The sequence below is a fragment of the Cyprinus carpio genome, chromosome A18 (assembly GCF_018340385.1).
Source record: "Cyprinus carpio isolate SPL01 chromosome A18, ASM1834038v1, whole genome shotgun sequence".
Lineage (NCBI taxonomy): Eukaryota > Metazoa > Chordata > Actinopteri > Cypriniformes > Cyprinidae > Cyprinus > Cyprinus carpio.
In genome coordinates this window covers 22482544-22495654 of record NC_056589.1, presented here as the reverse complement: position 1 = coordinate 22495654, position 13111 = coordinate 22482544, and the positions used below count along the sequence as shown (strand labels likewise).

The window sequence follows — 13111 nt, the reverse complement described above, 5'->3', positions numbered from 1 at the left end:
AGAACTGCTTTAATGACCACTTTTAATGACTTTGGTGAGAGCACAGCGTGTCTTGTTTGTATTGATGTGCCTGCCAGAGATTTATATTAGTGTTATCAGATGTCTGCATACTTCAGTAACCCTGTATCTAATAGGATGTATTGTGGCTGTTTTTCTATCCATTCAAATAACATTATATGGACATATCCAGTGTAAGAGTTGGTAGTGTCCTTCATGAAGGGATTTACATTGATTTTATGAAGTATTCATAACATTATGGGACTAATGTGGTGTATAATAGCATAGTGGTTAAAGATCTGGGATGGCAATTGAAAGGTTATGGGTTAAAACCCTCCAAGGCATGATTTATGATCCATCACCGTTGTCCCCTTGAGCAAAACACTTAGCCCAATGAATGTTCCTGTAATAAGTGTACTGGAAGTTCCTTCGGATAAAATGATCAGCTAAATGTCAAATTAGCTCTTAATATGTTATATTTGGCATTAAAATAGAGTGACACATAATTACACATGAATTTCTTACATTTAAACTATTTTCACTTTTTTGTCTTGTCTGTGCTGTGATTTAGGAGATTCTGGGTCTGTCAGACATGATGCCATACCGATCCAAAAGATCCCTGCTGGTGCCCCCCATGTTTGTTCCAGAGAACCAGCGAGCCCCCTTCCCAAGGTTAATTGGAAAGGTAAGACCTTCCATTTACCACTATGGTCCTGGTCAACCATATTTTGCTGTGTGGACATTAGTGTGACAGTGCTACCTGATGGTTTAGATAAGCCATTCTTCAGTTCTTTGGTTTTCAAGCTTACTTAGCTCTGGTTCTAAAAAGTCAGATGAATTAGCAGAGAAATTATGCACAGAATGATATATTTTCTTAGGTCAACCCGGAAGTTAGCCTCACTAAGGTTCTCGCGGGAAAAAAAATCAAAAGGATTTTTCCATTAGCTTTTGGATTATTGTAGAAAATAAGCAGTATGCCAAAAGTCCCTGGATGGTCTACTATTTCAGGTCGGTTTTTGAAGTTTGGATCCGTGCACACTCTAATGGCTAATATTACCCACAATCCATTGCGCTTTGACGAATGATTCGGTTGAGAATTACAAACACAAATAAAAAACATAAAAAAAACTACAAACATGGTGGATGTGCGTGACCAACGGTTAAGTAGAGAGGTTTAGATAAAGGGGTTTGAGTCACTAATAATCAACATTTAACCTGATAAAAAATATTTATTTCATGTTATCAGTGTCATATTTCATCTGCAACAGCAATGTGAACTTTTAATTATAATTATTAAATGTGGAGGATGTTATCTGTGACAAGATGATTGACAGGCCAGTTTACAATGACAGGGTGCGTATAACTATGCGACAGAACGGTCCGTTTAAGGACGCAATTGTATGACATTATAGTATGTCCCAAAGCTTGCCTACTCACACTCAAAAGTGTGCACTTTTTCTTCACCAAAAAATTACCTACTTTTAGGGCGTAGTATAAGTAGGCACACTGGGATGCAGCACTAGGCTAGCGTGTTACAGCTGGTTGGAGCTAAACTCTGCAGGATATTGGCAATCCAGGAGCTGGATTGGACACCCCGTCACAGAATAAATTGCGTCAGTATCTTGTTTGTGTTAAACACAGACTTCATTTCAGGCATTTATGCAAAAAGCTATTTAAAAATAATTTTGGGATGATGGAAACAAAAATGAAAAAGAACTTGTTTCTGGGTTTTAGGGCATTCATTCTGGCAGCACTCTATTACTGCAGAAAAACAGCAAAATTAAAACTTTACTGCTGAGAATACAGATCACTGCTGCCCTAAACAGTATTTTTTTTAATGTTTTCCTTTAAATTCTCCAGAGTAACCTTTGGTCTGATTTGCATTGGATTGCTATGTCAGTTTGCAACGGGGTTCCAAGGCCATTCTTTCAGCTGTAATTGTTGAGCAGGGTGAAGAAACTAGATGAAGATATGCGTTGAAAGTAATTCTACTGAACTTGAATTTTCTTCTCAAGAACATATTTAATATTCTATGAAAATGTTAATGAAAATGCCTGGAATTTGTTGAATTGTTTGTGTCATTGTTTGGCTTGAGATGCACATTCATGTATTGCACATCCAGGAGAGATACTGTAGATTTTTGCAGAATATCTCCGGGCTTTGGGGTTTTTCCATCAGTTCAGCCCTGGTTTTTAATACAAGAGTCGAGTGCTTTTTTACCATTCAGGGAGAAAGATAAAATACAATGGAAAAGAATGTTGGAGAAAAATAATTTGTTTTGGAGATGTGTCTTTACAGCAGGAAACTAAGGTAGTATCAAATGTTTTCGGCACTTCCTGTTCACTTCCTTTCTGTGGCTGTGTCTCAGCATGGGCTGGGGTTATTCCTTGGCTAGTGCTAGATTACTGTGGCACAGTGAATAAACCACAGTGCGTGCCTTTTTTTTGTGGTCTTTATTCTAATGTTGAATGCAAGGGCTGAATTATATTGCAATTTCTTCCGTCGATAGAATAGCCCCTCTTTACTGCACATAGATTATTATACTTCAGCAGGTGGCAGAAAATACTGCAAGGTTCATTGAGAGTCTGATAAAGCTGACCATCCTTCAGTCTCTTTCTATATACATCTACATCTACAACTACATGTCTACGCTTTCTCAATCTATAGTACCTCTTTTGCAGCATTTTCACTATAGTGAAACCACACAAGGGGACTGGCTACTGTGACCAATTCATTTGATAGCGCTACTGTAATGGAAACCGGGCAAAATGGATTTTCCACATGGATAAATCTTGTTTTCTTGTGCTGTTTACCTACCATATGGCGTACATTCATTTTTTAGAATTTTCACAGAGCGGGGAGGCTGAGGGAAATTGGGAATCGCCCATTAGGATGATGGAAGCTTGAAGAGAAACAGAGGGGTTTCCCAGATGTTTTCTCTCTGGGAAAGGCAGTAAACATGTTGGGTGTCTGGGAAAGCCTTCTGTTTCTTTTTCAATTTCCGTCATTCTAGTGGGGCATTGTTTATTTTTATTATTGTCATACAAAGATGAATCACGCTGCCGCTGATTATTTGCTCGCAATTTTAGAAAAGCCACTAACTGAATAAGATACACTGTGATAGATTTGCCATCACAATCCTTCAAGGCACATTAGATTATAAAATTTAGTGTACTGTCTCTTGGAATCCATACTGACACCTACTGGTGTGGATGTATGAAGTTAATTTTTTCATTGGGGCCACTTCACACAGAGACAATTTACAACATATTTTCCAAAAGTACTGTCCATATATGTACTGTATCTATAAATTCTCTAAAGAGGAAAAATGCTTTATGTTATATTTTATAGTGCCAGAGATATGTTGATCCCTGTAGGAAGAAACTGTAATACGATTGTTTACAGGGGTTTTAAAATTAATCCTTTGTTAGCCTCTCTGTCCATCTCTGTTCTGTGTTTCCACCTGTTTAGTCATACAATGGGGCAAGTGGTTTTACTTTGGCCCTTTCTGTAAGGAGGAGTTCTATTGGATGGTGTTGACTTGAGATCCACTCTCGGTTAAGGGGGCTTGAAGTATTGGAAAAGTAATAACGAACAGATTTGCCCTGATTCCTGTTCTGGCTTTGACATCAGTCTTCTGTGGGATTATAGGGGATTTATTATGGTGGAGTGTTCTTCTGTAGCACTGCAATCTCACAAATGGGAAGAAGTCCAGAGGTTCCCTCTCGGACCTGCTGGTAATTGTCTCTGGGCCGATTTTTATGGGTAGTGCTGGTGTCTCTCTGTTCTATTATGTCCTGAACAAAGCCTCCCCACTGCAATTGAATTGCTCAGTTTCTGTGTATTTTTTGGCTCCCAGAGCAGAAACACTGTCAATATTTTGTGGCTTCACAGTTACACTCATTCTCACTCTCTGCAATACTTTTCACAAATCAGAAGGGATAACTGTGGCATAATGTCTCACACTAAAGTGTTGATAGATGACGAGGGATAAATGTGTTTATTTGTCTGTGCATCATTAATACTGCTGGGTGCTGATTATCGTTCATTCTGCTTTGACCTTGCACTAACAAACACAAGTCTCATGTGGAAAGTGAGAGAGTTCCTGAGCTGTAGAGTTAGATAAGTGCTCTTTGTAGATGTTTTTGTGCTACTTGTTTTACAATTTAGAAAGTGTGACCCCATCCCTTTCTGTCTTACTACTAGTTCTCCCTGTCTTTATGTCTTCTCTCAGACTGAAAGCCACTTGTCAGCAGCAGACATGAGAGCTGTTTTTTTTTTTTTTTTTTTTTTTTTTTTTTTTTTTTTTTTTTTTGGAAGAAATTAATACTTTTATTCAGCATGGTTGCATTGAACAGTAATGTGTGTTTTTTTTTTTATTTTATTTTTTTATTTTTTTTTTTTTTATTCTTTATTTGTTTTGTTTTTTTGTTTCCTAGATATGGCCCAAGTCTGTTTGCATAGAAAAGTAATAGCAATTTTCTCAGCAAGCTGCATGATTTTATTAATTAAATAAATCAAAAACAAAAAAAATATGATAATTACTAAATACCTACATTTTATGTTTTTTTTTGGGGATATTTTTAAATTTTTAAAGTTAAGTCTGTTCAAATCCATAACCCAAAATTTAAGCAATACTAATATTAATGCTTTCCTTAGCAAGCACCACTTAGGTCCTGCTTTTCGGGTTGCTTTTTAAAGGTAAAGGTAAGTACTCTGTGTCTAATACACAGCATCAGTTGACATCAGTTTCCATTCAAAGTCAAGCATCCGTAAATCAAGGGAGATTATACACCACTGCGCTGCTCATACAGCCGAAAGCTATCACAGTAGAAAGAAAGAGTGAAAGAATATGAAAGTGAGGACATAGCCTGTCCTCCCCTTCAGTGCTGTATTGTCAAAGTTCGAGTCAGGTCCCTCCTTCCTGTCATATCCAGGCAGTGGCAAGAAACGGCTGCTCTTTCATGTCCTCCCTGCTCCTAATGAGAGCTGATAGAAATAGGTGAGCGTCTCCCCCAAGGCTGTTCGCTGACATCTAATGACTGAGAAGAAAGCCAGGGGAGGCTGTGTAGGCTTGTTTATGTTAGTGTACATGTGTTTGTTTGTACATTCAAATAAACCACCACCTGTAAGTACGCCGTAAACAGCGAGGGACCGCCTGCACTCCGTTTCCATGGCCTCTATTGCTCCACCCCACCAGTAGCCTTGATCATTCTAAACTTGTCTCATCACTTTCCAACACTTCCTTGTATTCTGCTAATTTTTACTGCTACAGTCACGCCACACATTGGGTGAATTATTAATGAAACTACAGTAGGCATCAATATGGCCTACTCACTTTGAAGGCTACTTGAACAAGATTTTGTAAGATTTTTTTTTCTTTTTGTAAAATGGTAAAAGATTTTTACTTTATATTTTTAAGAGAAAAATAATGCTCAGTAAAACTGCATTTATTTGATCAAAAAAAAAAATTTGAGTATATTTTATATTCATATTTTTTAGCCACTACTCCAGTCTCTACAGTAGTATCAGATGATCCTTCAGAAATCATTCTAATATTCTGATTTGCTGCTATTGAAAACAGTTGTGCTGCTTAATATTTTTGTGATAATATTTTTTTTTCTAGATTTTTGAATAAATAGAAATTTATACACAATTTATTTGAAACACACACACACACACACACACACACACACACACACACACACACACACACACACACACACACACACAAACACATATATATATATATATATATATATATATAAATATATATATAATACCTAGCAAAATCATAAATTTACACTATTTTTAAAATAATTAAAAATAAAATTTTGTTGCAGCCTTATCTTAAACTGCTTTAAACGACTTTTTTTCCCACATCAAACTACACTCTGTACACCAAAATGGTAAAGCAAAAAACAGGTTTTTATCTTTGCAAATTTCTAAAAAATAAAAAACTTAAATGATTTTGTTGCATAAGTATTCATATCCTTATCTGGGACAGTTGAAATTCAACTCAGTAGCATTCATATCGCTTATAGATGTTACTACACTTCGAATGAAGTTAACCTGTGGCAAATTCAATTGAATGGGTATGATTTGGAAAGGCACACATGTCTTAATAATAGGTCTAACAGCTAATAATGGATATCAGAGCAAAAACCAAGCCCAGAGGCTAAAATAACTGCCTGTAGAGCTCAGAAACAGGTTTGCGTGAAGCCACACATCTGGAGAAGAGTTCAGAAAAGCATTTTGCTTCATTGAAGGTTCACAGAAGCATGTAGCATTACCCTTAATGGAAGAAGTTTGAAACAACCAGGACTCTTCATAGAGCTGGCCTCCTGGCTAAACTGAGCAGCTGATGGAGAAGGGCTTTGGTTTGAGTGGTGACCAAGAACCTGATGGCCACTCCCCATGATCATATGTGAAGATAGGAGAAATCTACAGAAGGACAAACATCACTGCAACACTCTGCCGATGTGGGCTTTATGGTGGTGTGGCAAGACTGTGGCAAGACTTTCTTCAGTGAAGACACATGAAAACACACTTAGAATTTGCACAAAAAAAAGCACCTAAAGGACCCCCAGACTTTGAGAAACAAGATTCTCTGGTCTGATGAACCTCAATTCCAAGCATCATGTTTGAAGGAAACCAGCTCTGCTCATTACCTGCACAGTATAAACTAAAGTGTGCTGGTTGCAGCCTCATGCTGTGGGACTGAGGGACTCATCAGAGTAGAAGAAACGCTCAGTGCACCAACATATTGAGATAGCCTGAATGAAAACCTAGTCCAGAGCATTTAGAAACTCAGACTGGGAAGAAGGTTCACCTTCCAACAAGTCAATGACCCTAAGCACACAGAAAGAGTGGGTTATAGACAACTCTCTGAATTTCCTTGAGGAGCCCAGCCACAGCCTGAGCTTAAACCCAATCAAATATCGAGTGGTGTGTGTGCGCATCAGTTAAGGCAGCGCATTAATGTAGAATGGTGATTAAACTGAACGGTTTTAATACATTGGCCTTGTCTCTCACACACACACACTAGGGGTTACATAACACACATACAGTGGTGTTCAGTACAAAAAAAATATATAAATAAAATACAAAAATATTTAAAGTAAAAATAAAAATAAATAAAAATAAAAATACTATTTATTGTACTATTTTTTTTAAATCATAAACATACTTAAGTATTGAAAGTAAAAGTAGAAGTAAATGCAAAATGGAAAAGAAGCAAATAAATATATATAAAAAAGGTTCATACACAGCCTGAGTAGCAATATTGTGTTCAATTTTAACACTGTCTTCCATTTTGTATTTTTGGGAAAGAATAAGAAGCACTTTATCCGGTGCTTAGTGTCTTTCATTCCAACATAAAAAAACATTTCTGGAATCTGCATCTGAAATAGCATTTAGATTTACTGTATTTACACAGTTAATGTATCTCAGAGAGGACAAGGATGCATTTAAACTGACATATTGAATACTGATATTCAAAATAATTTAAAACATGAAAGAAATAGTCGAAATATGAAAATAAAACCGCCAGTAGGTGACAGCAAGTGACTGTCAATGAGTGAGTCGTTGAGATTCAACCGATTCATTGAAACGGCTGATTCATTCAGAAACAAAGCATTTGACTGTGTTAATGAGTGAATCACTGAATCATTTATTCAACCGGTTTGTTCAAAAAGCTGATTCATTAAACAAGTAATCACCATTGCTGAGAGACGCAAAACAGTGCTGTGATCTTTGTTTGTAACTATTTTGTTAGCAAAATTTAGCAAAAACAAGCAATATTATGTCTAAACTCATTACAGATATCCCAAAAAAGTCTAAGTACTGTAATAGAAGTATGTCACTTATTGCTTTACTGAACTTGTATAAAATTACTATTAAATGTGTTCATGCTGATATCTGCAGAAAACCGGTACTCTTTGTGTGATACAGATTAAGATAACTATATTAAATTATAGAAATATAAAAAGCATAGAAGTATTTTTGCCGTCTACAATTTAGAATGCCTGGAATTTTGAGTTTTAACAGACTAATAAATCAAACTGATTTCACACCACATCTCAGCAGCTGAAACAAAATAACTATGAACCATCTCATGTGTCATCACATCTCTGGAGCTGAGGCTCCTTTTGTTTCGTTCCTTTCTAATTCTCTTTCGTGCTGAAGGAGACATTGCACCTTTAATAAAACACCTCTGAAGTACAGAGAGAAAAGTTGTGTTTCATTGTTTTATTGGATCAATATCACAGCTGTGTGCAGCATACAGCAGAACGAAACTCCATAGCAACCTCTCACAAGACATACCCAGATCCGTTAAGAAGTTCTTCACAAGGCAGAAAACAGTGTGGGAGGAAAACAGACACAACAAGAGGAGGGAGAACTGAACTTGATGGACTCTTGTGGTGTGGGACTCCTGTAAACAGGTGACACTGTAGTTTGTCTGGGTGTCTTTTGGCTCTCTTGCAATGGGCAGCAGAATTCATTTACAGATGACCTGCGTTCGGATCCAATCACGATTGAGTCACAGGTATACCTGCTCTATAGGAAAGTGCTTTGCTGGCCTTCCTGCCTTGGGTTTTTTGGAAGAAACTGCAGCCCTACTGAAAAGAAAACAGCTTAAGCCAGCTGTTTTTGTGAGTCCTAGCCTAGCTGGTCTCTAAACCTGGAAGACTTTTTATGTCAACCCCCTTCCTGACTTTTTTGTAAACACCTAGAAATAATTATTAAATGCCAAATGGCTTATGTTCCATCATTTATATGCAATGCATACATGCTTATTTGTTTCGATAATGGATGCATTTAAGGAGATTGCAGTGCTGGTGCTATTTGTGTACGTGTTTAGCCTCTGTGTGAAAGCCAATAATTGTATGATCTAGGCTGGTTTCTACCAATACTATCTAGCTTTACATGAAACAATAGAGACAATGTGAGTGTATACAGTACTGTATGTGTGTGATTGTGCTTCTGTCAGCATGACTTTGTTGTTTTCATGATCTGCTTTAGTTCAAATTACAGTTGCTTATATTAACAACCTGTCCACTAAACAAGACAGCTCTCATTGTGCTATAAAATTCTGCAATTTCACATTTGTCGGCCACAGGAATACACCAGGATTTGAAGGCCTCCTCCGATGAAGTCTGCATTTGTGTTCGGCAGAGTCTTAGCTAAACCATTTCTCAGAATAATAATGTTCCCTGGGTTAACAGATTATAATAATTATAAAGGAGAAAACAGTATTAGTGTATGATCTGGCAGAAAGGATCTGTGCGGGGAAGATAAATAAAGCTAACTGGGGCTTTTCGTGTGGACAATTACTTTGCTTGGATTCATTTTCTAAATGGGATATTTCATCTTAAGCTTAATTACAAGATATGGGAAGGTTCAAGGTGGGCAGCCTCTGTGATCCGATACATGCAATGGGGTTTATTGCTCTTGATGAAAACAGCTTTTAGAAAGGGTCTTTTATGCAAAAAAAAAAAAAAAAAAAGGTTCATAAGAGGCTATTGTTCATTTGTATTTAAAGTCATTAGTTAATAACTGAGCTTTCATTAGAGGGGGAAGTTGCGGAAATCTAATTTGCACAAAAATATGCTTTACACAAAAGCCAAATGAACTGCAGGTGGTAGCACTGGTCACACTGGCCAATGAAAGATGTTTTAATATACAAATGGTTCTCATTTTCAAGCTTCAGCTGCTAGTATATTAAAACACTGAGTTAATAATCATCTGAAGAGTGGTGTTATATCATGATTTGAGACATCTCACTGTGTGTTCATCATTGCCAGCAAGAATTATTTGGTAAATAATTCTGAATTTAGATTTAAAATATGAGATCAAGCAAACAAGTGTATATTTAGCACGTGTGCATGTTTTATTCACACATAACTGTGTTTGCCTGTTAGTGTGTGTAATTAACTTTTCTTGTTTTCTTTGCTTCTAACTTGCAACACTCTGATGAAACACAATGGACTTTGCTGCATTTATCCAGTCGCATGTGAGTTCTGCTGAGAAACTTGAACGAATTACAAATCTACACAACAACTGACTTTGTGGGTCAATATATTGACCAATATAGAATATTTTAATGTTTAGGTGTCCAATATCACATATGTAGACCATACAACAACATTTTGGTTTTGATTATTGTTTTGATTTTCAGTTTTGGCACAGTGATAACTAAATCAAATTGTACTATTAATAATTATAGTAAAAATAATAATAAACGACAACAAATAATGATAATAATAATTGTTGTTGTTGATGTTAAATTTAAATAATTCATGTTTACAAAAGGAAATTTGGCATTTCTTATTAGCTTTATTTTTATTTCAGTTTTAGTTTTAGTAATGTTAGTACTTCAACCAATTTAATTTCAGTTATTTGCCAAGGCAGCATTTCTAAGCTTTTAAAGTTTATTTTATATATTATATCATTTTTTTTAAATTTGTTTTAGAGCAATTCTTTGAGGATTTATTGGTTGATACAGAGATAAGGAATGATTAATAGATATTAATATTTAGGTCATTTATAAAATTATTAAAGTACATAAAAAATGTTTGCATTTGTTTTGTTTTATGCTTAGTTTTTGTGTTTTGTAACTGTACCATTTCAATAACGCTAACATTAATATGATTGTGGGTACTGTCCTGTGGTACAGGTGATCTCATCTAACATGAAGGAAGACCACATTTTCCGTCTGACGGGAAGGGGAGCAGACCAAGACCCTAAGGGTGTGTTCAGCATCAACCGATTGACAGGAGATGTGGCAGTTAGCCGAGCCCTGGATCGAGAGGCCATCGCATACTACCATGTGAGTGAGATATTGACTCTGTTATCTACTGCGTTCTGTTTCCCCCCTTGCATACTGTCAGTAAGTATGTAGAAGTTCAGTTAAAGAGCTCCACATGAAAACTGCAGGTTTATTTAAGTCATATTAGACTGTGGCGCGAATAACCGAATGTCCCTAATCGAAAAGAAAATATGTTTTTGCTTCACCCCATGCATCAAGGCGATTAATGGCTGTAATGACTCGTGTCTCTTTGCCATCCAACGAGCGACTCAGTGAAGGAAAGCCGACTGTCGTACAGGATGTGGGACTCCAGTTAGGCAGTTATTCTACAAAACGAGTGCGTGATCAATAATGCAGCTGTCAGCTGGCCTGTCAGACACTCGGCTAATGTGTGTTGCGAGTTTGTGGTGTGAACATGGTGGCTCCTTTCAGTTTTTGCATTAGCGGTCTGACAGTGACTTTTTAGGTTGACTGTTAGATTGTAGAGGAAAAAAAGTCTCTTTAAAGACCGCATTATAAAAAAAAGATTCTGACAAAAGTATTGCAATTTCCCCCCAAAAAATTTTGCAGCACATGTTTCCAGCATTAACATTAATTTGAAATGTTACTTGAGCATCAAATCAGCATATTAGAATGATTTCTGAAGGGTCATGTGACATTGAAGCTTGCAGTAATAAAAAAATCAGTTTTGCTAGCAGAGGAATTAATTACATTTTAAAATGTATTAAAATAGAAAACGGTTATTATAAATCACAATATTATTTCACAGTATTACTGTTTTTAACTGTATTTAAAAAACAAACAAACAAAAACTGCTAACCTCAAACTTTTGCAGTAGTAGTGTTGAGACCATTGTCCTAGTTTACTTGTAAAAGTTGACACTTCACTTTTAGCTAACTTACAAAAAAAAAAAAAAAAAAATAGAGTACAAATACTGATGACACTAATGTTGTGCTACACAGATATTATATCCAGTCAAATGCTCTCTAGAATAATATGTCCCTCCTCGTGTCTATATGGATGATCTGGAACTATAAAATAAAGTCTGTAATACCTGAAAAAAGCAATCTGTTCCTGTTTATTTAATGGCAGTTTGTCAGCTCTGGCGCAGTACTAAAGCTTATTGGCTAGCCCTTCAATAAATCCCCACCTCCTTCCTGTTTTAATAGGCAATGCATCAAAACATAAAATAATTTCTTAGGGTCTTAAATCGGAAAAGAAGAGACCTTTCAAATAGGTAGAGCTTTGCCAAAGAAAGGACCACCCTGTGGTAACTCCAGATAACAAGAAATACAATACGATTCCTTTGAATTGTTTGCTCGGTTGATCGAGCTGTTACTTTGATCCAAGAATTCCAGAGCTTTTGTTCTCTTTCACTTTATGTCCCCTGTCTTTTGACAGATAAAGGAGGGTTTACCTGGTTTCTAGCCCCCTGTAGAGGGGAACTAAAGCAGCTCTGCTTAGTTTGATATCCACCTGTCTGGCTAGGAACAGATTTAATAAAAAAAAAGAGTCGCTCTTCCTCCTCCCTCGTTTTGTTCCACCCCACTGGTATGCTCCGATAAAGTGTTATTAGCAAGGTTTTTGAAAAATCTCTGTCAGCCTGATGCCTTGGGTTTGTCTTTTCAATAAAAAAATCTTCTTTTCCCAATATGAGATCATTCTTTATAGCGTTGCTGCTTTTTTGGAGCCGTTGCGTACAGGCTGTTCTTGCTAGGAGCACTTCAGACTCTAAGTCGGACAAGTGTGTGTGTGTGTGTGTGTGTGTGTGTTTTGGCCTAAAAAGTTCCGATTCCAAATCACATACTTCGCAGGGTTGTCCTGTGGCCGAGGAGCTGCCTTTGAAATGGAAGGGAATGCTAACACGGACAGTACTAGACAGTTTTGGGAAGTAAATGTAGTGATGTTTATGTAAGTTTCCCAGAGTAGCTCTTGTGGTAGCCATTTATTTCCATCCAGTAGTCGTGTGACCTCAGTAAACAGTACAGGACTGTTTGTAATGTCAGAAGGAATAATCAAACACACTCACCTAAGCTTTTCTCTTTCATAAGCTTTTCTCTCTAATACTACTGTTCAAAAGTTGTGTGTCTGTAAGAGTTTTTAATGTTTTTGAAAGTCAAAAATGTTTTTGCACTTTTTTTTCCTGTAATGTGAGTTTTGTCAACTTTTACAAGTAAACTTGGACACAAATGGTCTCAAAACTACAGTATTGTTCAAAAGTTAAAAAAAAAAAAAAATAAAAAATAACATATAAGGTGACTTATGTGTGCCATGGCTGCATTTATTGCATCAAAAATACAGAAA

The 13111-nt window shown here is 36.5% G+C and overlaps 1 protein-coding gene across 4 annotated transcripts in view; it reads left to right on the top strand.

Annotated features, from left to right (window-relative positions):
• The window catches only part of LOC109109916 (cadherin-13-like), a 283438-nt gene that overhangs the window by 124812 nt on the left and 145515 nt on the right, over positions 1–13111 (top strand). For 3 of the 4 annotated variants that reach the window (XM_042775468.1, XM_042775471.1, XM_042775470.1), the window contains exons 4-6: positions 569–682; positions 10007–10012; positions 10676–10828. In XM_042775468.1, the coding sequence (XP_042631402.1) occupies positions 569–682; positions 10007–10012; positions 10676–10828 (273 nt within the window). The remainder of the gene's footprint in view (positions 1–568; positions 683–10006; positions 10013–10675; positions 10829–13111) is intronic. The other variant, XM_042775469.1, reaches the window with a different exon arrangement.